The sequence below is a fragment of the Cynoglossus semilaevis genome, chromosome 4 (genome assembly GCF_000523025.1).
Source record: "Cynoglossus semilaevis isolate Cse_v1.0 chromosome 4, Cse_v1.0, whole genome shotgun sequence".
NCBI lineage: Eukaryota > Metazoa > Chordata > Actinopteri > Pleuronectiformes > Cynoglossidae > Cynoglossus > Cynoglossus semilaevis.
In genome coordinates this window covers 19,859,876-19,887,540 of record NC_024310.1, presented here as the reverse complement: position 1 = coordinate 19,887,540, position 27,665 = coordinate 19,859,876, and the positions used below count along the sequence as shown (strand labels likewise).

At 39.0% G+C, this 27,665-nt stretch overlaps 1 protein-coding gene across 1 annotated transcript; it reads right to left on the bottom strand.

The window, feature by feature from the left end:
- Positions 1-160: 160 nt before the first annotated feature.
- trip12 (thyroid hormone receptor interactor 12) lies at positions 161-26,589 on the bottom strand. The gene is made up of 42 exons (XM_025055264.1): positions 26,428-26,589; positions 23,556-23,702; positions 23,097-23,222; positions 22,131-22,918; positions 18,919-19,024; positions 14,624-14,760; positions 14,428-14,511; positions 14,165-14,260; positions 13,923-14,074; positions 13,769-13,804; positions 13,566-13,661; positions 13,389-13,481; positions 13,132-13,293; positions 12,937-13,005; positions 12,674-12,839; positions 12,194-12,311; positions 11,755-11,911; positions 11,488-11,641; positions 11,127-11,355; positions 10,901-11,019; positions 9,862-10,069; positions 9,501-9,601; positions 8,586-8,760; positions 8,352-8,493; positions 8,048-8,239; positions 7,734-7,885; positions 7,489-7,646; positions 7,303-7,376; positions 6,972-7,171; positions 6,746-6,873; positions 6,344-6,534; positions 5,056-5,099; positions 4,789-4,945; positions 4,595-4,693; positions 4,265-4,379; positions 3,897-4,051; positions 3,429-3,593; positions 3,168-3,332; positions 2,937-3,050; positions 2,726-2,820; positions 2,450-2,553; positions 161-1,669 (listed from the first exon to the last, which is right to left on the bottom strand). The coding sequence occupies exons 2-42, from the start codon at positions 23,651-23,653 to the stop codon at positions 1,473-1,475; spliced, it is 6,117 nt and encodes a 2,038-aa protein (XP_024911032.1). The 5' UTR covers positions 23,654-23,702; positions 26,428-26,589; the 3' UTR covers positions 161-1,472.
- Between the last annotated feature and the right edge of the window lie 1,076 nt (positions 26,590-27,665).

Sequence of the window (27,665 nt, the reverse complement as noted above, 5' to 3'; positions counted from 1 at the left end):
ATTAATCAAGAAGGATTAACATTCCTTAAGATGACATCAAATATTCCTCAGAAAACAGAAAAAAAGGAAGGATTAACATTCCTTAAGATGACATATAAATAAAATATCACCAGATGAAAATGTAGCTTCCACCTCCAATAAAAACAGCAATAAACCAAACTGAGTCAAACAGTTACTTTATTTATGTTCAGGTAAAAACATGAACCTGACGCAGTAAATTATTGCAGATCTTAGAAACCAGCACATGAACGATTGGGCCAGGAGAGCATACAGTGGCGCCCTCCCCTGGCCAGACTGCAGGTGCACACCACGGTTTGTTCCAAGCCAGCAGTGCAAAGAAAAAAAAAATCAACTACAGCAAGAAATAAAGACAATATAGAAAATTAAAAAAAACAAAAGAAAAAGAAAAAGCAGACATCTCCACCCTGAACAGGGTGTGAAACTGCATATAAACCTTTTTATTTCATAAATGAGCTTGAAATGCTATCTGGCCATTTAACCAATAAAAATGAGCCAAATTTTGTGTCCAGCTACATTACATGTTGTGGGGTTTGCTCAGAGCTTGGCCTTCCAAAATAACCCTACACGTGTGTGTAGGGAGCAACAGAAAGACACTAGACTCTATCAAAATAAGAGCAAAACAATTTTTCCTGATCAACAAATCGGTTACAACTCTTTATACGAGCTGGAGCTCTCTATAATGAAGGAGGCCAGAAGACAATCTCAACTTGGGTAGTAGGGACAGAAAGTAAAGAAAACATGAGCTGAACACTATCCGCATTCAACCAACGGCAACTCTCCTTTTCACAACTCGAAGCAAAGACACACTAGGGAGGGTTGGGGAGCTTAACAGAAAGGCAAACACCAAAAACAGGGCTGATATAATACACAACAGATTGTGAATGGATGAACTGAGGGGGTGGGGGGGAAGGGGTGCGATAAGAAATAGCTAATTCTATCAAATGTATAGAATGAGCAAAGTCTGCAAATTTGTCTGTACAAATGATCTTTGGAGCTAAAGTAAACCTAGCCTGCTCAATGGACCCACCCTAACCCTGCCCCACCCAGTCCTTGCCCTCTGCGATTCTTGACACCCAACAACCGGTTATCCACCACTAAGTGGATGAGACATCCCTTTTTAAATATCACATAGCAATGCAATTTAAAATGTCACCCAGATGTTGTCATCTTTTTTTAAACATTACTCAACTACTGATAAGTTTTGCTCTCTTTTTTTCTTTTTTTATATTTCATGTCCTGTGAGTCATGGAATATATTTCCATTTTTTTTTTTTTTTTTTTTTTGAGAGACTTGGGGCAAATATATATGTCTTAATTTTTCTGCAAGCTGCTTTCTCTAACAAGAAGGCTGTACACGTAGCCCCGATGTATGTGATTACAAAAAAACTAAGAAGGAAGTCAGGATGTCGTCAGTCGCTGGAGAAGGCATTTTGAATGTGAGACATGGGGAGATCAGGAAAGGTGGAAGGACTGCTGGCCTTCGCGGGCAGCAATCAACAGCTTCTCTCGCATGATCTCTATACTAGAGTAATCAGGCAGCTTCAGGTAGTTGACGCAGGTCATGACTGAGGGCAGGAAGTCATCTGGGTTCTCCGTTGACTCAAAGGTCTTTCTTACAATAGTCAAGGGCGGGTTCAGACTCCGGAAACCTGAGAGGAAGGAAAAACATTTGCGCAGGTCAGTGTGAGGTCCAGGTTAAACTAAGAAAAAAAATTGATGCTTTCCTCGTGCTGATGGTGTTTTAAGATAACATAACTGTATAAACACAACATACCAGTTATAACATAACATTCTTGGTTATTATATGACAAACCCAAAACATAGTAGTATAACAGATAGTTACAACACAACATTCCCGTAACATGAACTAACAAAACTGGGGCTGTTCGCCAACTAAATAGTTAACGATATATAATGATTGTCTGTTGTCATCTTTGGATTACTGGCCAAGGAATTACATTGTTTTTTGTAGTTTTTTTTAGTTCTCTTAAATATGAGGGACGACAAATAGTTATCCATTCTTCATGCAAAGGTCTGTTTATTGCAACAATTTAAAACCATGCCCAATGGTGTCCACAAGGGCTGAATGATTTATGGTTTTCTGATCAAAATTGCAATTTCAGACAACGCAACCATGTGAACGCCAAAGCTATGTTTTTGGTTTTTTTTTGCAGTGTTCCTGACTAACCCAGGATCAGTTGTGTCAACTATTTTAAACATATATGCTGACCCCCTACACCATCCCGCTAAGCACACAAATCGGAAGCGGCGTACGGCTTGTAGACAGGTGACCAATCAGGAGTATTAAGCTGAATTTCCTTCCTGCAACGCATTACTACTGCTTCATTGTGTTTTTTTCATAATGTTAACCTTCACAGCATTCAACACAACCCAACAAATTGCAACATAAACTGAAATGGCAGACTCACCTCCAACAGGCAGTCTGGGACTTCCAGTGACAAACTGCAGGAAGAGTCTCTGCTGCTCGGCGTCAAAGTTGCTCAACACCTCAAACAGGAACCGAACTGCCCGACTGTAGAGAAAATTATACTAGATGTTTAAATTCATTACAGCGATAGTTTGATTACACGTCTCATAATATAAGCACTTTATCACTATTTATTATTCTATTTTCAAGCCAAAGTTTCAATAAGAACAATTTATTTGTTTCAAGGTTATAACTGCTTCTTTTGGTATGACCTAACCTGTCATGTGTGTAGCCGTGGTCCGGTCGACAGCACTCCATCAACGTTTTGACGTCCCACGTCTCTGACTTACTGCCGCACAACAACTGGTCGAGCTGTGGAAGTGGGGAAAAGATGAAAATGGAGCAAATGGGAATAAAGTCATTTTCTCCTTGCAAAACAATTGTTTTTGTTCAATTTTACACAATCTGTGTAATAAATCGCCACCTACCTCTTCGGGGTAGAAATACTGCAGGTGATGCAAGGGAAAGACCGACTCAAAGCCTTCCCTAAATGACTCAAACTGTCTGGAGACTCCTTCATTCAAAGTCCAGTAAACAACCAACTAGAGAAGGAAACAAATGTAGTAAAAGTGAGGAAGAAAAAAAACAAAACAAACAACAGTCAAGTCGTTATTAACAACTGGAAAGAGTTCTGCAACACTGAAGTGTTCATCAGTTACCCTGAGATATTCTTCGAGGTTGTAGATCGTGACAGGGATGTCTTTGCCACCCTTTTTTAGTTCAATGTTTGGGAATCCTGGGAGGGTGAAGTCCAAACCCAGATCCTCAACCGAGCAGCCGTTCATATTCAGGCTTTCCAGCGCCTGCTGTAAAGTTTCTCTCGTCTGTGGAATAAATATAGGGAGGCAACATTGAACAGAGTTATCTTAGTTGTTGCATCCATTAATCAAGTCGTGACGAATAATGTTAACAAGTTGTACCTGGGATCTGTCCTGCTCTAGCCTTTTCTTCTGGCAGATTATATCTTCCAGATGCTGGATGGACTTGGCTACACTAGGGTCAATATTTACAAGGTCATGGGAGCTTATAGACATCTCATGTCGCAGCATCCACTTATAAAATGGCAGCCCAAGGGGAAGGTCAAGCTGAGGGAAGAGAGAGTAAATGACATTGCAGGGTTTAGATAAAAATGGATTCACTGCAGAGATTAATGATAAAATCAATTAATCATAAAACTAGAACAAAATCTAATGTGAGAAGAACTAAACAAACAACTAAGGCTTGATAGATTAGCACTTTATCCTTCTATTCTTAATAGGTTAATAGACTTTAACCATGCCTGGAAAGACTCATAACTAACCAGAATTTATTAAGAACCCACACTCGTAATTAAATGTCTAGACCCATTTGGAAATATGTGCCTGTCAAGCAATGACAGAATTCATTACCAGTCGGAAGTCCATAATGGCTTTTGCCATTAGCTTTCCTAAGAAACGGAACTTAATTTTGATTTTGGCTAAATGTGCTGGTTTGGTTGTTCTGCCAAAAGGAACGGCAAAAAGTCCTCTGGAGCTGAACATGTACTTGGTTCCCTCTTGGCTCCCTGTGGACAGAAACAGACATGTTGTCACAAGTTAGGTCAAGCAAGACGGTAAGGAATAAAGTATAGGATCTAACTTCGTATAGGAAAAAAAAAAAAACTCGGTTCTACGTTATTCACTTGACAGAAATCAAATCTCAGGTTCACTGTAGTAAATATATTTCAAAGACAGTATGACATGGACAGTCTCATTAGTACGGGTGAAAAAGTTATTACCTTTAGGATTGGCCAGAGTGACTTCTTCACCCCGCCACAAACCAAGGTCAGCCCGTTGGAGCTCTTGAGACACCAGGGCATAAAACTCCTGAGTTGGCCCAAGACCAGTGCCAACCTTGAAGGAAAACAAAATGTAGAAAATATTCCATGACTCTAATTTTGATAAGTCTTGATTGATAAGGATTAATCCTCCTTTGATACTGTGATTAATCTGGTTGAACATTGGCCTTTTGACCCCATAAGCAATTTCACTCCACATATATAAAAAAAAAAAACAGTAAAAAATAGTCTTGTCCCAATTAGATTCATTTACAAGAATCAAAACTATACCTCGTTTTCATACTGAATCTCCAACATGGCCCTAGAGCTCCCCAGGTCCTGCATCACAGACTCTGCTTGTTTGAGCAGCTCGTCACGATTTATTGTCCTCTAAAAATGCCAAATCAAGAAAAAGCTTGAAGAAAATAACATTAAATTACCAAGAATTTTTTCTCAACCTGCAAACATTCTGATGCTACAAGCACCTTTTTCCTGTCGAGACGTGGTGCGACCCTGCTGTCCTGAGAATCTGACTGGTTGATCTCTGGATTTGTGTCCAGAAGACGCTGCATGGCTCTATCACGATCAAAGGCAGTCACGTAAAATAACATCTGCCGGGTGTCGAAAGGGAAGAAAAACGGACTGGAACAACAAGACACCAGGTTAAAATATATCATCTTAATCAACAAATAATACATAAGATGAGTATTTTCTCTAGGTCCACTGTAATCTCAAATAAATGCAACGTTTACCAGGTTTTTCCGAGCTCAATGAGCCATGTCGGAATGTTTCCTGTCATATATATATATATATATATATATATATATATATACACACACACACACAAACACACACAGACACAGAGGTGGAAAGTACCATATTATATTATTCAGGTTACTGTTAGAGAAGTTTTTGTGAGTAATTTGTAATTCTTAAGTAGTTTTAGGAATAGGTAATTTTTACTTTTACCTAAATAAAATTTTGACAGAAGTATTTGACTTTACTAAAAAATTAAATGCAGGGGGAAAAACAAGCTGTGTTAACTTAAAGAAAATTGTGTGGGCATGTGCACAGATTTTCCACTGGGTTAATGTAGCCAGATAGCGTTGACTAAGAGACGGCCTGTCATTGGATGATGGCTGGTGCCAAACAAAAAAAATGGAGGCTAAGGATTGCCAAGCAGATAGCACCTGTGGAGCAGGTGGCTTAAAAAGCGAAGGAAATCCTTGAAACTTCCACGTCAAACCTGCGGAAGCATGTGGCAGTGAGTAGAGTATCTGTGCTTTTGCCTGTGTTTCCAAAACGTTGTTTATTGTTTGGTTAAAACCTACTTCCGTTAAGCAAAATGTGCCTTATGATATCGATTATTTTCACCTAGCTTCGCATCCATCCTGATCAGTAACGTTTAAATGAAGTACAGCAGTACCGGAGCACAGTCAGCAATAACACAAGTACATGATTTCAATTGCAGTTGGTCTCTAATGGATGCTGTTTAACTACTTGGCTATAACCAATATACACATACATATACATATGCATATATACATACATACATACATATATATATATATATATACATAGATATACATACGTACATATCCATACACATATAGATACATATACATATGCATATATATATATATACATACATATATGTATACATCTACATACATATACACACATACACAAATACATATATACATATACTGATCCCTCTCCTATTGCGGTAGTTGCAAACAGTATACATATACATGTATACACATATACATATAATATACATGTATACACATACACATATACATATACATGTATACACATATACATATACATGTATACACATATACATATATATCTTCACATGCATACATTTGTGAATTTCCAAAATACATTTGTGATTCCTTGTTTGTGCATTTATTCTTTTTATACATTTGTAAATATTCCAAATGCATTTGTGAATTTTCAAAGTACATTTGCGAATCCTTGTTTGTGTATTTTTGAGTTCTGTTCTAGCTCCATATTTATGAGCATCATCATTTTTCATATGCTAAGTTGTAGCAAATTGGTCAGGTTTACACTTACATCATACAAGTAGAACCAGTATCTACTGATAGAGTGAAGGACCCTCAGCAGCAGGTTGACCTCCAAGGAGGGATCATCGAAGGTTATGGTCTCAGGAGGCTCTGAAGTGAGGTATGTATCTAAGGGATTAATAACCCTGGGACACACACCATCTGGAGAAAAACAAAAAAAAAAAATCAGCAGAACTTAGGGCTGTTGGAAAGCTGTTAAGCTGTGATGTTGTTTTTAAAAGGATTTTTTTTTATTTGAATTCAAGGAAAAGGATGGTGAATAGGAAGTTTTGTTTTGTCTACTGCTACACTGCACCAGAAGCATTATCAGGGCTACCAAGAAAAACAAACTCCTTACATCTCAGGTTCTCACCTTGCCAAAGCTCATCCTGCTTCTTGGCATTCCGTGGTGAGGTTTTGGTTGGAGCAGTCTGGGCCCGGTTCCTCTTTCCACCCACACTGTCTTTACTTCCGTCCTCATCCTCTCTCACTGGTTTATACCTGTCATTAAAATAAATCGGCAAAAAAATGTTTTGCCTCATAACGTGTATATGACATATGTGACTTGAGAACATAAAAAAATAAACATGTTTTATTACCATATTGTATGCGTTTTGGTCCAGATACCAGCTCGCCCCAGTGGGTTGGCCTCATCATCTGTGGACTCCCTCTCCTCTTCTGCCTGAAGACTGTACTGTCGTACTGCCTGATACACCGTCATGTTGTACGGTAATAGGTGATCACCGATGTAGAACTGTAGTCTGTGACGTACACTGCCAGAATTCAAGAACTGTGCTGCCTGAAGAACCAGGATATACATGTGTGTACTCAGGTATTGCTGTACAGAGTTGCACATACTTCTTCTCTCACAACTGTCTCCTTGATCAAATTGATCATATGCAATATTTGGCTTGAAAATTTTTCACATACCAGCGACTCATCTATTTCATCATCTGAGCCGTCATCATCGCTGTCTTCATCCTCTTCTCTGATACGGCCGTACCCTGTGTAAAAATGATTTAATTACCGACTGAAGAAATGCATAAAAACAGTAGGTGTATCTTTTAAGTTGTGGTTTAACGTCTCTTTTCCAAAGCTATGCACACAGTCCCTCACCTCTAACAACCAGATATCGCTCGATAGCTTGCACTAAGGCCAGTGGATCTATCTTTACAGGGCCGCCTTTCCACTGTTTCACATTAGTGCAGTCTGGATGTCTCTGCAGTTGACACTTTAGCTGGTGTGTATTAAAGAACTTCAGTGCTTGAGAACCCCTGTGGAGGGAATTTATCAAATTACCAAACACGCACAGAGCAATGTTAATAAATGTATTAGATGACCAGTCATTTCGTAGTACAAACCTGCTTCCATTGCCATTGCCACTGGGGAAGTCATGCACTTTGACAGGGAACTGCTCCATTTGGCTCAGGCAGCTGTTCATCTTGTGCACAAGGGCCAGGTAAGGTCCATTCTCTGCTGGGTCCAGTCGACCTACCGGCTCCACTCCTGGAATCTAAACACAACCCGAGAGATGTCAAACGGATGAATAATTCTTTTTTTTTTTTTATCAGGGATGAATAATTCTTTTTTTTTTTTTTATCACCAGTCTTTATCTACCCGTCAAACAGTGCAGAGAGTAACCAGTTTAATAGGAACAGGTGGTTTTATTTCTTACCGGGCAGCCAGCGAATACGTGGAGGAACCTCTTTAGACGGACGTCCCGGCTCAGCAGGTCTGTATCCATATTGGAGGTCAGGTAAACCAAAAGCTGCTTCACCATTCCACTGTGCTGTATCTCAAATGACGAAACGTCCGACTCTGATACAATACTGGAAATCTCCAACAGACACTCCATACCTCCGTCCATCTGGGTATTTATTAATATATTATTAATGTATTATATTAATGTCTTGGAGCTGGTATGTGACTGATCGTTTTTCAGCACTTTTATATGTTTTTTTTTTATATGCTAGATTTACCTGTAGGTGGAGCTGTTCGGTGGCTGTGCAAAGTCTCTGGAGTACATTCAATGCAGGGTTGCTGCAATCAACATTTTCCGAGTTGAAGTAGCGCTCTACAAACTTACCGGCCTGTTCTTTGATCCAAGCCTTTATTTTGTCTCTGCAAAGCAAATGACACAAACCGTTCACAAAACGTACACAAAGAAAAAAAAAAGTGAAGTTTGAACTCTTGTAAAACTCCTCATACTATACCTGTTATTTGATATAGAATCCTTTGGAGGGGCCCTGGCCAGGCCACTGACCCCTGCTGTGCGTGAGGGTTCTGAGTTGGAATTGTTGGTCTGGGCTCCCAGTTTACCCCAGGTTTTAGGATTAAGACTAGCCAAGAAGGAGGATTTGGGAGATTGAGTACTTGTTGGGCTCTTAGCTGTAAAGAACCCAGGTAGAGTAGGAGCATTATCTATGGGTTAAAAATAATAATAAAACCAAGATCACAAAATGCCATATAAGATGGTTTTTTAAGTAAACAGCAGCAGAATAATGTGTTTATGTTCTTCAAAAGTTTCAGCTGACAAGGAAACAAGTTGATCATCAGTTTATTTCTCAACAGAATAAAAGTAGGGCTGTCAATCAATTAAAAAAAATCTGATTAATCTCAGGCTAACTGTGAATTGATTAATTAGGATTAATCGTGATCATAATTATTTAGAAATATTTATGATTCATTGAGATTAATCAAGATGTTTGTCTTTCAAAGTTGTTTGTTTGTTTAATTTGTGACTAATTCATATAATGGAAAGGTCAATATGGGGAAATTGTCAAGGAAAAAAAAATCAGCAAAAACCTGAGAGTTGTCAGGGGTTGGTTATAAAACTTTGGTGTAGCCCTTGTCTTTGACAATATCAATTAGTCTACAGTCCATCGGAGTTTGGCAATTGTCACAAATGGCATGTCTACTGCGTATTAGTGAAGCAATAAGTGGATGGACCATGGATGGTGAATTATTGTTTATATAGTGTGGGTCATTCAGATAATGTGTCCAAAAAATCAAATTTTTAATCTTATTAATTTCACAAGCTAATCTATATGGCTAACTTGTTAATATTGACAGACCTAATTAAAGCAATTTTTTAAGCTAAATACAATAATACAAAACAGACATCTTACCCTGATTGTCTACTTTATCGTCATCTCTCGGAGGTGAGTATTTTGGTCTTCTTGGCCCTCGTTTAGGTAGTCGTTTTCTCTTTAGGACATCACTTAGCCGCCTTGATGGGAGAAAAGAATACATTAATATAATGCTATTGCATACATTAAAATAAAATAAATAAAATGTAAAATTTGCATGTCGCCTATGCAACGCAAATAGTAAATCATGAATGGCTGGAGCAAAGAAGTGTGCAACATGCTGAGATCTTTAGTTCACTGTTATATGTAGAAACATAACATGGGTATAAAGTGCGTTCACATGGTAAACTTGTGCCAATAAGCGTGTGATGAAACACTGTGCTTCTGGTCAGAGACTTACCCCTGTGGGCTGAGGTCCAATGAGTCGTCCATGCTGTGCTGGAAGCTGGGTGAGCCCAGGTCTGGAGTAACATTATTTGCAGACGTGGTAGAAGCAGTACTGATGGTAGTAGTGCACAGACTGGTAGTGCCACTAGGGCAAGCCTTAGGTGGACTAGTGACTAGAAACGCCTCGGACTCTGCCAGGTTTTTAACCTGGTGCATTACGCCTGTGGAAGTAAAAAAAAAAAAAAAAAAGTATGCGTTGTTGCATCATGAATCGGTTCGAAATCAAATCAAGTGTGTGATGATTCTCATTGATTTTTAAAAATGAATCGTAATGCATCGTAAGGAGTAGGCGACATTATCTCACTGGACGACTGGGTCGTCCATGATGTGGAGGACTTTAAGAAACGTCTCAAACCTCTAAAGACACTGTCACCAACAGTGTCTCTTACTGTGGTCTAAAACTGCATTGTTCGTTTTGTTATTTAGGATGTATTTCAGTGTCAAGAGGACACAAAAAGTGTTTATAGTGTTTCTCTAAAGAAAGGAGCTATTTTCAGTAAATTTAAAAAAAAAAAAAATTATTTTCTTGTTTTTTGTTTTTTTCTTGTTTATTGACAGCTAGAGAGGTAAATAAAACCAGACTAATTTCATTAAACTTTTTATAAAAATTTAAATGGTGATGTGCAGTGTTTCTGTAAAGGTTTTTTTTAATATTCTGTTATTTCAGTTGGTAATGCTATTTTGCTTTTCTTTTTTCATTTTTTTTTTGCATTCAAAAATTATGACAATCATGATCATGTAATGAGTTGAGTGTACCGTATAATCCCTAATGAGAAGGTTGAATATAATAATATAATTGAATATATAACGATTAAACACAGATCTCACTTTTACCTTCGGCAACGCCAAATAGGAAGCCTTTTTTTGTTTGTTTTTTTACAATTTAACACATCTAAATTATCAGTATCACTCAAAGTTCCATGATATAAAACAGCAGAATTCAGGTGTTTGATGCTTCTATTGTAGCTTCACAAGATAAGAATCTACCCTACCTTCTCTTCTAAAATAGACACTGAAGACATCAGGCAGCTTCTGCATGAGAATCTCTGCCATCTGCAGAGAACCTACTACAATCTTCAAATCCTGGCTGGACAACATAGAGGCAATATGACTGTGGATACAAGCACACAAACAAACACACCCACGTTAGATCACCCGCATAATAAGCAAGAGGCATTTGGTGCATGTTAGAAGTAAACACCGCCTCTGACTCGTTACCTCGACACAGCATGGTTCCTCAGCACATCCTTTAGCAACTCTGCATCAGCAAAGTAGATGATCCTGAGGATGGCTCTAAGGCACTTGTGTCTGACAGCAGGGCCAGCAGACGAGCTGTACACCTCATATAAAACCCCAAAGAGAGTTTTGATAAAACACTTAGCAAGTTCAGGGTCCTCCTTCATCAACTGGGCCCGAGCATCTTCACGACGAACCTCTTGGTGACTCCCTTTGGAAAGATGTGAACATGTCGGGGTTACTGCTGAAAAGATTTGATGTTCCGTACAGACACTCGCAAGTACAAAGGGTAGTAGAACTGATAATGCAGTTTTAGGCCTAATTTGCAGAGACATACATTTACCTGTACTGGGATTAGCAAGCGGATTAGGTTTCCTCTGTATGCCCCGTGCTGTTCCTGTGTCTTCATTGATCTGCTGCATAGAGTTGAAGTCAATCGTGTAGACACGACCCAGTGTTGACAAGCTGATCTCGTCCTCACCATTTTGGTGGGCTGTCTGTGGGACCAGATTATCATCAAACACACTCAAAGTCAGTATTATGCATCCATTAGGTACTATAAAGAAATCCAGGTGGTTAAGATTTAAAAGACAATAGCATGTGTTTATACCTCAATAATGCGACTGTCAATGCGGTTGTAAGGGTGCCATAGGCCACGGTCATCCCTCCACTGCCAGATGGCACCCTCGGCTGCCTGAGCACTCCCCTTCTTCAGCATTATGTCAACAGCAAAAATCCCTTCCCTCGGTAAGCAGGGCATCAACTCACTACAAAGGGAAATATCAATTAGCTACAACCTCAAGTTTAGTATACATTTTAAGTTTTTATACCACACTTGTGGTGAAAAAGTCCAGTCCATTTACGTTTATGCATTTAACAGACGCTTTTATCCAAGATGAGGATTAATAGTGAGGTTACGTAAAGGAACTCTTGAAAGAAGACCAGAAGTTAGGAAAACAGTGCTGGCGGAGATAGAGAAGGGTAGGGGGTAGAGGAGGACAGAAGAGTGCTGGGACAGTAGGTGTGAAGAGGAGTAAAGAGGTATTTACCATATGAGGGAGGTCAGTTCATAGAGCTCTTGTGGGCTGCGTGGCACAAGTTCAATCTGCTCCTGGCAGCTGCCATTTGATGCCCCGCATAAGAGGAAACGCAGAGTTTCTGCTATGTCTGGTCAGGAAAAAAAGTATTTGCTGTAGTTAGTTAATCTGTTGGACTAGCTTAGGTAAGCTAATATTAAGGAGGCAGCTAATGAAATGCCCAGCAACAATTTCAGCATTCTCATTTGCAAATGACAAGAGCGTGATTTTTTTTTCATGGCTTTTTTTGATTTTCTTTAATCAATTACAGTATTTATAATACAGTATTATATAATATTGTACTTGTCAAATTCACCAACTTGTGTATCGTATTATATAATATTGTACTTGTCAAATCCACCAACTTGGTAGATAAATATGTAGACATGCATTATTGAGTTAAACACGTCAATAGAAGAACTACATTGGTTCGGCTGTGAGGTCTTTACTCACTTTGTTTCATAAGCTGCACCGCCAGACTGGGGCAGTTGGAGCACATGAGAGAAAACATGCGCACAACCATAATGAACATCCCCGAGCTGAGCACAGGAGGGGTAACTACCAGGAGCTGCTGTATGTTGGTCAGCAAATCCCGGGATGCCACCTCCTGCAGCAGGTTCTGTTGGTATTCACACCAATACCAGGCACTCACATTAACCAAGAAAGAAAATGATGCAAAACAATAAAGAAAAACTTAAAAGAATTGTGACACGAACCTCTTCATGTTGAAAGTTGTCCACAAGTCTGGCGAAACAGAGACAAGTGCTTTCGACGGATTTTTTATCCTACAGGTTTGATAGAATGTCAGAAATTGTACTTAACATATACTTTAAGGATGAGTTGTGAAGATCACAGCGTTAATTAGAGTTTAAGAGCAGGGACATTTAATCAGTTTGACAAGTGTAACACACCTGGTGAGTGAGTCTCTGAGTCAGCAGTGGAAGAGAATCAGCTACAAAGTGAAACTCATCTGGAGTGATGCTTTGGCAGCAGTTTGCTGCAATGGCCAGAGCGTTTCTCTGGGCATTGATGCTAAAAAACTCAAGGTAGAGCAGGCAGTCTGCGAGCCCACCCTGTGTGAGAGAAAACTGTGATATTAAAATAATTTTAAATCCAGAGGTAAATGAATGGCTGCAAAAGCCCTATATAACAACATTGCAGTACTTACAGCCTGTAAAATAGCTTTGCTGTGTCGCCGTGACAACATTTCCAGGGCAGTTAGGGCCTGCTCTGCTACGTCAATGAATTGGATCACCTGAAGCTGTACAACAAGGAGGTGATAGGGCATTTGCACATTAACGGAACACCACTGACAATTGTGAAGTGTGTGGAGACACCGCCTTACCTTCTCCAGGAAGACAGGGATAGCATCCACCACCACAGCAGAGGACCGTGGCAGTGCCTCCATCATGTATGTGAGAGCACGGGAGGCATGATTCATCTGTGTACACAATTGAGAAGGTAGGCACAACAACAAGGCAGCATTAGAACAACAAATCAAACAAAGACTAGCAAAGGCAGCTGCACAGAGGAATTCATTATACTCACAATGTCAAAGTTATGCTCCATTTGTAACAGTGTAATCTGGACAAAAAGGTAAAAGTAAAAAAAATAGGTCATAGGTAAGAAATTTAGGTACATTTAATATATTTACATCAAATCACAATACATATTTAATGTTTAAAGAAAAAGGGACTCTCACCAAAGCAGGCACCACACTCTTAACAGGAAACCCACCAAGAGTCTCTTCATTTCCCATCACCAGCAGCTGGCACATCTCAATGGCAGCTTGAAGCTGCTGAGACTCGTCACCTGTGGCCTGCAGGCCTTGCAGTAACTGCTGAGCTTTTGAGCCTGGAGTGAGGCAAAGTTCTCATTAGTTATTTACAAGCTTAGTAAAGATAGACAACATTGTCATGGGGTATAAAACAAAGTTCTACTGACTGGCACCACTGCCTATGGTCCTGTGAAATAGCTGTGACATGCGGGGTCCCAGAGGCCCAAAAAGGTGTGGAGGGAGTCCCCTGGCTTCCAATAGAGCTAAAAGGATACAGTCGACAAGGTTTACAGGATTTAGAAACAAAACAAAAAACGACACATGATATCACTGATGAACAATGTCTCAATTATATAACATATTTGGACGCATTAGATACGGCTGTGCATTTGGTATTTTGCAGAACATCAAAATATTACATAGTACATACCCTGCAGCCTTCCCATTTCAGAGTCATCAGACTCACTTTCTCCTGAGGTGGTCATGCCCACCGCTCCTGCCACTGAGCTTGAAGCTGCACAAATGAACATTATAGGAAAATATTAGCGTCTGTAAAAGTAAAATGTAAATATAAGACATAATGAAAGTTGTTTTGACAGAGTGGTAAAAAAAAGCATGCTGGATACCTGATGCCCCTTGGGATGCTTCTTCAGTGCGAGCGGCTGAGGAGTTGGCCCCATCCTGGTTGTTGTCGGAGTCGGCCATTTTCTCTTGCCGGCGAGCGTCAGTTGCCCCGCGCTTGCCTAGGCCTGAGCCTCGCCGACTGTGGCACAGGACAAACAGAATAACAGGGGTTGATTTGAAAAAAAAGGAATTGCACAAAACTTAGTTTAAACTTTAATTTATGTCACAACAAGGATATTCTGTTGTTTTGTCACAATACCAGAATTCCAGTAATCAATACCAATACATGTCAATTTACACAATTCCTGATAGTCATTCGATACCACAATAATAAAACAAAAAAGAACTTGTGCATTTTTACATTTACTATTTTATTAAAAAGTGTTTCAAACTGTCAAGTACTGTTAAAGATCACTGTACTTTTAACAGCATGGTACGCTTTGATAGTATATATAGTCACAAAAACAATAGTCAACTATTGTACAAACCATGTACATATTGATCTCTTAAAAAAGTTAATAAATAACAAAAACATCAATCAACTATTTTACATTAAAAAAACATTTTTTTGGCTGTGTTCGTGTGTGACCCTCCTCCTGCTTCTTTTGGTCAGTAACATCCTCAGACTGACACTGTAAAAGAAAAATAAAGTTTTAGATCAAATAACATAAGCTTAGACACAGACATGTCAGGGAGCATCGCATAATGTCACCGTAGATGAAGGTATTGTTACATTATGTTAACCATCTCTTCACGTAAGAGAGCGCCTGAGCGAGTATTAAAAGTCTGTGCCTCTAAAAACATAGTGAGCTGGCTCTCAAGCCCAAGTAACGGAATGAATAGTCGGGTTAAGATATTTGTAACACAAGTGACAGTCAAATGAAACTCACTCACCTTGGATTCTTTAAAAAAAGTCAAGGTCTCCATCTTTCAGGTGTTTCACCGAGTGTTTTCTTCTTTGGTTTGTAAACTTCGGAAGGCACCGATGCACGTCGGTTTTTGTGAATTTATAATTGTTCCGCATTCATCCATCTCAAATGCAATTGAATTTCAAGAAGAAAACAGTGCTCACACATGTATACTTCCCCTGTCAGTTCAACAAAAAAAAAAAAATCGACACAGCTTGCTAAGAGAAAACTTTACTACTACAATAATAATACTACTGACTAACATAATAACTAATATTTTGTGTGTTAGGATCGACTTGGTCTTGGGTCTTGTAACAACCAAACTGACCAAACAACAAACCAAACTCGGAATATGAGATGGGACAAAGATATATTAAAATGACAATAATGTACGTGAACCGCAAATTTGCCGCAAAATTTCTCCTCTCCATCTCCCTGTGTCCACACACGCAGAGACACACACACAAAGTTATTCTATTATGCTATAATGGTTTAGGGGAAACCCCAATTAATCGAGTATTTGGCTGAAAACAAAAAATACATCGTATACACAAATACATTTGTCAATTTTCAAAAATACATTTGTGAATCCTTGTTTGTGTATTTATTCTATTTGAGACTGTTCTAGCTCCATACATATTGAACAGCCCTACTCAGTACGCGTTCCAAGACCAACCGCGAAAAGGGAAAATCTGCGATGTAGAGGCGAGAAAGTTATATTAATATATATATGTATATATGTGTGTATATATATACATATACATATATACATATACATATATACATATACACACATATATATATACACATACACATATATACATATATACACCTATATACATATATACACATATATATATACATATACATATATACATATACATATATACATATATACATATATACATATCTACACATATATACATATATACACACATATATACACATATATACACATATATACACATATATACACATATATGTGTTAACCCTTTACGAACCTCCCCCGCACCCTTATCAACCCTCCCTAGACTGTCTTACCCTATCCCAAAAAGTTATATGCACAGTAATGTTGTATAATGGAACTATAAGACATACATATTACATTAATAAACTAAATACACCACTATGACCAACAATGGAAAACAGATTCTAATTATAAATTAAAATTCGATGTACATGCACATTGTGGGGGCACAGCGGAGGCTAGCGCTCAGCTGCACGAGGGAGAGCACGGGAGTGGCAACGCAGGTGCAACCCGGGACACACAATTCAAGTAATCAAGCGTCTCCTTATATAAGTAGAAGCCGGAACCAAGGAGAGAGGAGAGTGAACAGAGGAGTGCAAGTACTGGCCAAGACGGACGGACGGACCGTTGATGAAAGGGGGTACAGCACAGGAGCACACTTATTTACTTAGTTATTGTAAAGAAAAATAAAGGCTGTTAACTGTCATCTGTGTCAGTGTCTTTGTTTGGGATTAGTAACAGAAGCCTGAGAAGACGATCAGAGCGTTTGGAAGGCATCGTAGGGCGTTAAATTAGGGGAAACTTTCAACAAACACAAGAGCACAAACTTAACAGCAACATACTACGGCGCAGAGCAAAGTCAACGAGTGGTAGACAGACACGGGTGCTTAGAGATGCATGAGCCAATCAGCGTGAAGTACAGAAGAGCACGCTCAATGCTGTGTTCGCTCTGCTCTACGTAGACAAAGCTAGCAAAACGTTTTGTTTTTGTGCTATATTTTACCCGTTTCATTTTTTTAGGAAAATGTTTTTTAATCATGTGAATGATTTTTTTTTTTTTTTGCTATATTTTACCCATTTCATTTTTTTAGGAAAAAGGTTTTTAATCATGTGAATGGAAAAATTGTAAATAAAAAATGTTTTAATGTAAAATACCACAATATAGTGAGACTCAAGATTGGAATAAAAAAAAATCTGCAATGTACTGAGGGATATATATGTATGTATGTATATATGTGTGTATTAACATACATACATACATACATTTCCCAAAGCATACTCCCGAGAGATTAAGTTCTAGCTGTTCCATTATTGTCTGCTATTCTTAACTGAATACTGAGTATTCAGTTAAGAATACTCTTACTAATCACGCAAAGTCTTCCGCCTTGTCTGGAACTGGAAAAATTAGACTACTACTTTATTTTCCTACATATAAAACGACACACACACAGTGGAAGTCAACTGAATGCTCGGTGTAAGAACACACCTTGTTCTGACACTTAATTATTGCATTAGTATTGCCTTTTTTTTTTTCTTAGGATGTTTTGAACTTATCGCTCCCTCCAGAGCACTTGTTCAGCGGCCGCAAAGCGCAACTGTTATCCATTTTCCAATCTGAGGTCTATGTGTGAACCCCGTGATCACGTACTTCCAAAACATCGACACACTACAGTAGTGTGTTGCACCCCCACACACAATACAAACAGTAGTTTCACTTTCAGGACATTTTGAGAAAGATCAGAGCAGGTAATTTACCTTAGAAAAATGGCAGAAAAAGGCAGCCTTGAGTTGAAAACAAAGGGAAGAGTCATTCTGTAATTTGGAACTACTTTGAAACTGGACAACTTAGAGAGGGTTTTCAGTACAGGTGGAAATATCACCACCTGTCTGCACTACAGACCATTTAAACAGACTGGTCCGTGTTTTCCATTATTTGCTGAGGATGAGGAAGGCCAAATAGGAGATATATGGATGCAGTGAGAGAGGACATGCAGATAGTTGGAGTCAGAGTAGAAGATGCAGAGAACAGGGCAATATGAAAATCAATGATACGCTGTGGCAACCCCTGGGGGAAAAAAAAGGGACAAAGCCAAAAGAAGAACTCCCTCTTGGACATACCAGTCTCATTTAACGATAAAAATAAAATAAAAGCCAATTTCACTCTTAACTCCTAACGTACTGATAAAACGAGGCTGACTGGTGTGAGTGTTCCCAGTTTGTTGGGAAGGGGAAACAACACATTTTATTAATGATATTATAAATATTATAAATCCATCCATCCATTTTCATCCGCTTATCTATTACCGGGTCACGAGGGGCAGCAGTCGCCACCCAAATCACACTGCACCGTACCAACCGCCCTTAACCTTCCTGCGGGTGGTGAGTTCACTGGAAGGTACCAACCGCCCTAACCGGGATTCGATCTTGCCCAGGAGGTGAACCCTGGGGTTCGACACCAATGACTTTGCCTCTGGGCCACAGCACCACTGATATATAAATATATATGCAATTTTGTTTTCTTTTTTTTTTTAAGAAATATTTACACAAAATCTTTGCACATTATTTATGATAATTTAGAGAGAGTTGTGTTCAAATTGCAGGTACAACTTGACAGGGGACACTTTAATCTCAGTTACTGTACCTGGTGCTGGCACAAGAGCCCGTGGTCTTCTGGCGTGTGCTCCGCCGAAAACTGGGGAGCTCTGCTGGGGGAGACTCGCTGCGCTTCTTAGAAGATTTTCTCAAGCCTATAATGGAAAAGAACCAAGGCTAGTACTTTTGACATCTTAAAATACACAACTCTTGCAATGTATAGTATATTTGAATACATTCAAATGTTGTTAAGGGTATTACTGGGTTTAAGTCTTTAAGCCCCCCCCCCCAAAAGAAAACAATGAGGCAAATGCCAATTCATTGATCATCTTCGGTAAACAGTATACATATACCATTTCGGTTCGGACCCATATAATACATTTATATAACAGCCAGTTCCAAGTGTGTGATTAATGGATTTGTCTAACAGGGGCTAAGATTATTTTCACCCTTCAATAGAGTAAAGGCTCTAGTTTTCCCTGTTGCCCGTCCCACTGAGTAGAAGGCTATTAATAGTAACTCAACCATGGCCCTATGACAGGGCAACCTTCAAGCTGGATCTATGACTCATAAATCACAAGTATAAAAAGAAACATTTAAGGTAAAATATTGAGACCATTCATAATAATCAAAACCATTGATTTGTATACCGTTGAAGGTATCCAACCACACAGCCTCTCAAAGACTTTGCAGGTTCCCATAGAAATAAGAAATATCTCAGGACAAAAACAATCCACCATACTGTTAAGGCACCAACAAAATTGCAAATGAAGAAGTAAAAACCATTGTGCAACAGGCACTGGAAATGTTTACAGTATGACAGTAACACATTCAACAGTGCCGTAAATACTCACCATTACAGCTGGAAGTGTTTGTCTCGGTTGCAAAAAAAAAGTGCAATAAAAACTAGTAAAAATCCAGAGATACAGATACCCTAACAGAGAATAAGTTCTTTCTCTTGACAGAAAGAAAGTATAAGCTCCCTCCTGCTCTCAAACCTGACCCTGGTCAGCTGGTTGGGACAAACACCAATGCCAACTTAGGCAGGATCTGACCATGTGAGCCAATGGCCAATGGCACAGAGCCCACGTCCGTTCATATCCTTTCAGCTACCAATAACAGCCTGACCAAAGAGTCACCTAATCATGCAACACAAGGTTCTGCTGCAGATTTACATTATTTATTTATTTATTCTTTTTAATTTTCACACCAGGGAACAAAAGTCAACATTGCTGCATTTATATAATTTAGACACATCAAACCTCTTTTCGACGGCGCGAAACTTACTTTCGTCAGCTGTTGATGCATTTAATTCACTAACTTGTTTAACAATGCTCACGCTTTGGTTTTAAATTAATAATTGATGCATTAGAGACACGTAGTATTACTTTTGAACTTCTATCAAAGGCAACGGCACAGTGACACCAACACAATGCCATCCTTTAGCTCTAAATGCAATTCAGGAGTCACCACAACCCATACCCCTGTAATACTAGCCCAGTCTTGTTTATACGTGACAGATGCTGTTAATTTAGAGCTGTAGATTATTTCCACCTATATACTAAATAGATAAAGAGAGCGATGTTGAGTGACGACCACAGTAAGATGGTTAAATACAATTACATACGAGCCTGACAAACTGTTCTATTTACCGTTAAGGAAGTGTAAACAGAATGAGAGAGAGATTGAAAAAAAAAACATTGTTTTTTGTCCACCATGCAGGTGTTTTAATGTAATGTATGAGCATGAATAGACAGATGTCCTATCTTTAGTGATACTACACTACCACTGACTCAATTAACTACTTGCTCCATTAAAAGTGACAATTTGCTAGACTTAAAAACCAACATTGAACTGTAATCAAACTGATAACAAGTGTGCTCAAAGTCCACCATCAGTTGTCAAATCAATATATTGTTCGCCTGGTTCATTTCTTTCTTCAGCTGTGGAGCCCAACTGTACATTTGAATGACGGAGTTCAGTCAAAGGAGGTCGAATAAAGTAGGCTCTACTCAATCAATAATTATTTGGAGACCATACTGGTGAACAATGGCAGTTCTTTAGAAACATTAAACATGTTCAATACCTGTTTCGGGATCACTACTTACTCCTTCAATACCTATGGAACCACAACTACTACAAAAAAAAAACAACTGAGCCAGCAGGAGTATTTATGTATTTAGCTAATCTCCAGTTTCAGGCTACAGGTGCTTTAGTCTGCAATATGAGCCAGTTCACCCACTCTGTCCACACTGAACACGTGTATAATTGACTACTGCAGTAAAGGCACAAACTTGTACGTATATATATGATGTACATGTCTGTTGGATCCACATATACCTGGATGAAGACTTGTGAATTTCTACCTGTAAAATGACTAAGTGCATTCACTCCGATCAGAGCTAAGAAAACCGTGCAGGTTGAGGTGCATCTTAACTCAGTGGCACCTGATGCTGTCTCAGAGCTCAGTTCACAGGTCCTGTGACATCTATTCCAAGGTGTGCAATTACAGCTATGCACGAACTATACAAGAACAATCCCTTTTCCTTAAATATGGTAATCATCATTTCTTATCCAAACAATCCCACTTGGCCTTGCATCGTGCATTGGTAAAAAAAAAAAAATTGATACAAATCTGTAGACAATTCGCATGTTCATACCATGAGACTTGACATTCTCTTATAATAGGTGGTTGTATGCGCCTAAAAACGCCAGTTGTGACATGCTACGAATCCAAAGTTCCAGGTTTACAGTTTTTCCGTAAAGAAAGGAACTCTTTACAGTTACGTTTTTTAAAATATTGTATGTTATTTAATATATTGACGATGTTAGCAGACGAAGTAAATAAGACTAGACAAGTTTTAATAAAAGGAAATAAATGATAATGTGCCATGTTTCTGTAAAGAAATATGCTTTTTTTTTTATCTATTATTTAAGATAAAACCGAGTTTTTGAGGTACACAAGTTCACTTCAGTTGGTAATGGCATGTTGTATTTTTTTTTATCTATTATTTAAGATAAAACTGAGTTTTTGAGGTACACAAGTTCACTAATGGCATTTTGTATGTTCAAATAAAGAATAATTGTATTTGGACATAATTTGTCTGGAGCTCATTTTAAAAAAAAAAGTGATAAATCATATTGTGAACAAAAAAAAAAATCATCAATTGTTTTGTGAGTTCAGTGTATAATGCTTCCCTAGCAAAACCAGGAAAGGTGTATTTCTGACATACAGCAGATTAAACATACTCTGTGACTCACTTGCTAGTTTAGCTTGTAATCCCGATGGCCCAGGTTTGGAGGTCTCTGTTTTAGACGATCCAGGTAAGGTCAGTTTAGGTTTTGGCAGGTTTACTTTGGGATTGAAGCGTGCTGCCCACTCAAATTTGGACGAGCTGGCGGCCTTGGCCTGCTCTTTTTCACGAGTACTGCGACGTGGGGAGGGGCTAGAGGCTGAACGAGAGCGACGGGCCTTGGTCTGGTCTTTTCCTTGCTTGACTCTGGCGCCCTGTGAGGCAGTGCTGTTGGTGCCTGTAGTTGAAGAAGAGGAAGAGGTGGAAGCAGAGGAGGAAGATGAGTCCGTCACGTTGCTGCACCCAGCTTTGGCTGAGGCGGCCGATTTAGACGCCAGCTTGGAGGGTTTTGCAGTTCTGCCCTCTGTGCGATTGGGGAGGGACCCAGCAGTGCTACTAAGGCCGGGGAGAGAGTCCAATTTCTTGCGTTTCTGGACAGATGCGGCCCCTGTGGGCACACTCTTCTTGCTCTGGCCTCGACCTGACAATGCAGGTGTTTCTGAAGAAAGTGATTTCTTTTTAGACTTTGATGAGCCTTTCTTGTTGTCTGAGGTATTTTCTCGGGGTGGGGGGAGTGACTTGGGTTTCTTGGCAGGGGTTGGTGCAAAAGTACTAATTTGGTCTGGAGCTTCACTTCGTTTTAACCCTCGGGTGCCTTCGCTCTTTGACTGGCCTGGTCTCTCTTGTTCAGATGTCCCTGCAGTGCCAGGGTCGTCTTGTAACACAGGTGAAGCCACTGACAGTGTAGAACCGCTTCTGGCAGGGAGCAAGAAAGATAACAAAACACAATCTTCTGGTATTTGTTTTTAAAGCATTCAATAATTATCAATCATTGTATTCAGTCAAGCTTACAGGTGTGGATTCACATCTTACTGGATAAAGCAAATGCATCTACACAAGCATACATGAAGCACCAAGTCGAGAGAAGGGGTACCTTTTTGAGCTGTGACCCCTGGACTGGCCAGTGGCTGTGCTGGCTGTGGCTTTGGAAGCCTTAGAATTAGGTCTTCTGCTTTCAGGTGGGGAATTAGCTTTTTGTTTTACCTGCTCTGACTGCAACCTGTAAGGTTTGACATTAAAGAGCAAGTGACAATGTGGGTTTCAACAATTAAGCCCCAAGAAATATTGTAATCGTTCCATTTAAAAAAATGACCCAGCATTTCTTTGCATACACTTTTGGAGTAACTTTAAAAGGGGGCCTCCTTAATTTATCATTTGTTCCCAAAAACGGCTGCCATTTGTAACAAAAAGGTCTTAATTTTAAACAGGATTACACAAGCACCTTAACTAATACAGACCTCTTTTAGTGTGTCAATTTGGAATGATAAAAAAAATATTGTTACTGACCCTGATTTTAGACAGAGTAAGTGGTTGTATTTTTAAGGACACTTACCTTCCCGCTACTGTATGGTCTTGTGGCTGGGCCGCAGCAGTGTTCCTCTGTGAACGGCGCAGTGACCCCCCTGAATTGGAATTAGGCCGGTTGGACATTGGCACCTCTCTCCTGAAGGGACATACCCTTTCTAGACACTACCATTCACTGAAATAAAACAGAAAGAGAAACGTCATATTAGCCACAGTGAGCCTGAGATTTGTTCTTATATTCTATTAACCAGGACTTTTTGTTACCAGTGAGAAGTGAGGGAAACGTCAATGATGTGGTTATTTCATCTAGTGCATCTAAAATAAGTGTGTCTTAATTATCCCTGAATCAATTTGGCCATATACAAAAAAATCAGAGTGAGTTCTTTCAAAAACAACAAAAGCTCTGGCAGAACTTGGTGTAAAGCAGACTACTTCTACACAAAATGTCAAAGAAATGTCATTTTAGCTCAGATAATGTTCACATGACCCTGACCTTGATTTTGCTTTCTTTCCACATTTGTCACATTAATGCTTTCAGTTTAGCACTAAGACATTTCAGAAGAAAAAAAATACTCAAGACTTGATCAAGGACAGCTTTAGAGAACCCATGACCCATTAATAGTTAACTGTTGATCAGTTTTTTTATACAGTAAAATGGGTATCTACTGATTTATAACAATGTCTCACAATCTTCCTCTGACAACACAGTACACAGGTGACTGTGGTAATGATTAGCATGCTCACAGAAAAACCAAAACCTAAAAAGAAAAGACATTTAGCAAAAACTGTCTTAAACTGTTAAACTACCCGATTCTCATTGTAATGTCCACTAATAAAATGGAATTGATTAGAAAAGTGAGGGACTTGTTTGAATACACATTGTAGGTTGACGTTATCAATCACTACACTGAGATTAATTCATCAACTACTTACATCTTTCCAAGTCTTCTAAAAGACTAAAAAGTATCAGTTAGGCAGTTTAGTAAAGGATCAAGACGTGACATTTTACATCTTAAAAATACACCACACTTTAAAATATATGTCGAGGCCTTTTAGGTCCGTTCTGACACTGCATCCCAGTCTTTGGTTATTCGTCCATACGGAAAACTGCTGCACCATTTTCGGACATTTATATTAACAAGCCAAGTTCGTCAAATGATCGGCAAAGAGAAAGGTTCCAGTTTGTGACACAACACGACATTGGCCAGTTATGTGTGTGTCTGTGTATGTGTGTATACATATATATATATACATATATATATAAATATATAAATATATATGTATATATATATACACACATGGATAGATAGATAACAGCGGCCTGTTTTACTGACGTAGTTGTCCACCACCACCGACTCACGTTAGCATTTTTAGCAACTATTATCTTAGCTTGCTTCATACTTTTAACAGTCATTAAATCAGCATATAAGTGTGTCTTGGACGTACAAAGCTCAAACGGCCTGTTTCTTACAATGGCGAAATTGAGCAGAAGAAATGTTATAATCTTAGTAATAAAAGCAGAGACCCGTTAAAGTTACGTTGGCTAACGTAGCAGTAGCACTCTGGAAATGCGTAGTTGGCGTACCGGTGCGTCAGTGCATTTAGCTCCTTAACTGCACACACAACCTGAAAAATCTCTCTTACTTTGTTTACAGACTCAAAGATGTGTTTTAACCCCGCATACTGCACGACACCCGACTCCTAACATCTGACAAATGACGATTGCTCTCACCTGAGATAAGCTACACATGGAAAATGGCAGCATCGTCTAGGGACCGTGTTTCAAAAGCGGTTTAATGTTAAACAGCTAGCAGGCTATCACTAAAGCAGCGATTGCTAACATTTGGTTTCCTGCTTTTCTGTGAGTCACAGAAGAAGAAAATATAGTTGTCTCACGCGCAAGTTAGCATCTCGTCTCTGTGGTTTCACTGACAGGACAATAAAAAATATATACAACTGTCAGATCGGTAGGTAAGCAGGCAGATACAGTGTCAGTCTCCTGGGAACTGTCAATGCAGAATACACCAGCGGACCTGACTTGGGTTATCTTGCTGAGGTGAATCACCAATTATGTTCTAAGCTCACTTAAGGCCATAGACTACAGCGCTAGGTAGCGTCATGCAAACGCTAACCAAACCTAAATAAAACGAGTAATAATAAATTCACGCGTCAAAATCACAAATTATGTCGTGATTTATAAAACAGGCGACCGAAGATACATTGTACAAGACAGATAGACATCATAAAAATAAGACCTTAATGCTAAACAGTAGCAAGCTAATGCTAGCTAAGCAAGACAGCGAATGTTTTGCAATGACCATCCACTTGTCAACATAACATGGACAAAAACAAACAACTGAATGTTTAGTTATTGTTGCTATTAATTTCGTTTTCCGTATGAAGATACACGTTTACTGCTATTTTTCGTTAAAAAAAAAAGCACCTACATGATTGTCACGTAGCTGACTTTTTGCGATGGCAAATCAAACAAGAAGATTCTTTTAGCTATTACAGCTAACCTTAGCGTAAAGGGTAATTAACGTTACCTTTGTTATCACTACCCAACTCTGCGAATTCAGCTTAATAGTAACGACATTTGGGGGGGGGGAAACAACAGCAGTCTGGTCAGAATTTGGGGACGATTTGGTTAAATCCAGTTAACATTTTACAACTTGTCTAGCAAGAGGCTAATACGGTAATGCTAGCTTAGCAAAGGAGAACTGGCCTGTGATACCTTTTAGACACAAAAAACAGGAGAGCAGGAGCGGGACTCGAGATCATTTAGCGGCACTGAAATATGATTCCTCCGATGTATTTCGACAATGAACGACCTCGAAGGTCCGAGAGACCGTTGGCTAACATGTCACTGAGAATTTCAGCCTTTTGTTTAGTGTTGTTACCTATTTGTTCCAGTGTTGTAGTAGTAACAGAGTGCACCAGTTCCTCTTTTCTCTCTCTCTCTCTCTCTCTCTCCCTTCACCCAGCTACTTTCACATCAGCTGAGGAGCCTACAACTGCAGTGTACATCCGCCTGATTCATCCGCTCTGGCACTACTTGCTCTACGTTAAAACAACTATAGATTACTTTCAGTTTACACATGTTCTTTGGCGAGCAACATTTGATTGATTTTCTAGTTATTAAAAACATTATTTTTTGTGACAAAGCATAAAACTATTAATTGTCCTATGAAATGGAGAACTAAAGCAATTAGCAAATGTGATTTGTTACAAACAAAGCATTATAATCAGCTGAGTCGTGACCCCCATCCGCTAAGCGTTAATTAACAAAGGAATTCGAATATTCGGTTAATAATAATTGATGTATAAACAATCGTCGTTTTCCGTTTTTTTACCTGTTGTATATACTTTTAATGACACACTTTTGATTACCCCGATTTTAGTCATCTATTTTAGTCATTGCATAGTCCATCCTTTATGTAGAGTTAATTCTTTATTTTATCTTTTTTTAGTTTTACACTGTGAAATCTTATTACCTGTCTAGGGACTACAGATGTTGTTATTGTTGTTGTTATTGCCTTGGTAGTTGTAATACACAACTATCTTGATATTTAATAATTTCTTTTATTCTTTTCTCCTCAACAAACCCAACGTAAACACAGTCTATGACATATGACAACTGTGAATGCAAAAAAAACCCTGAATATTCAATTTCCAGCTGGTTATCATTGTTCAAAGGCTGGACTCTGATGACTTTTAACTGTTCATGATGTAAGCCTCCTTTTATTTGAAATTGCATGCATTGCTCTGCAGTGGCAGGGCAATACCTGCAATGCAGCTTCAAGAAGAAGAAGTTTGCTTGTTGCGTTACAAGGCTAATGGACGTTTAGAAAACCCTTGAAAAACCTTGTGCAATTATGTTAGTGCAGTTGAAAACGGTTAGAGACGCTATAAAACTGGCCTTCCTTTGAGCTAGCTCAATATCTCATTTGTGGGTTCATTTATACTCTCAAAATGGCCAAAAAAACAGAACAGTATGGGTTCATTTATACTCTCAAAATGGCCGCCAAAAAACACCCCAGAAGTTTCGTGTGAAACTCAACAGTCTATTCTTGTTTTTAGAAATGAAAGCTTGAAAATATCCAAGAAACTTAACATTTTCTAAAATGGTGTGTATTAC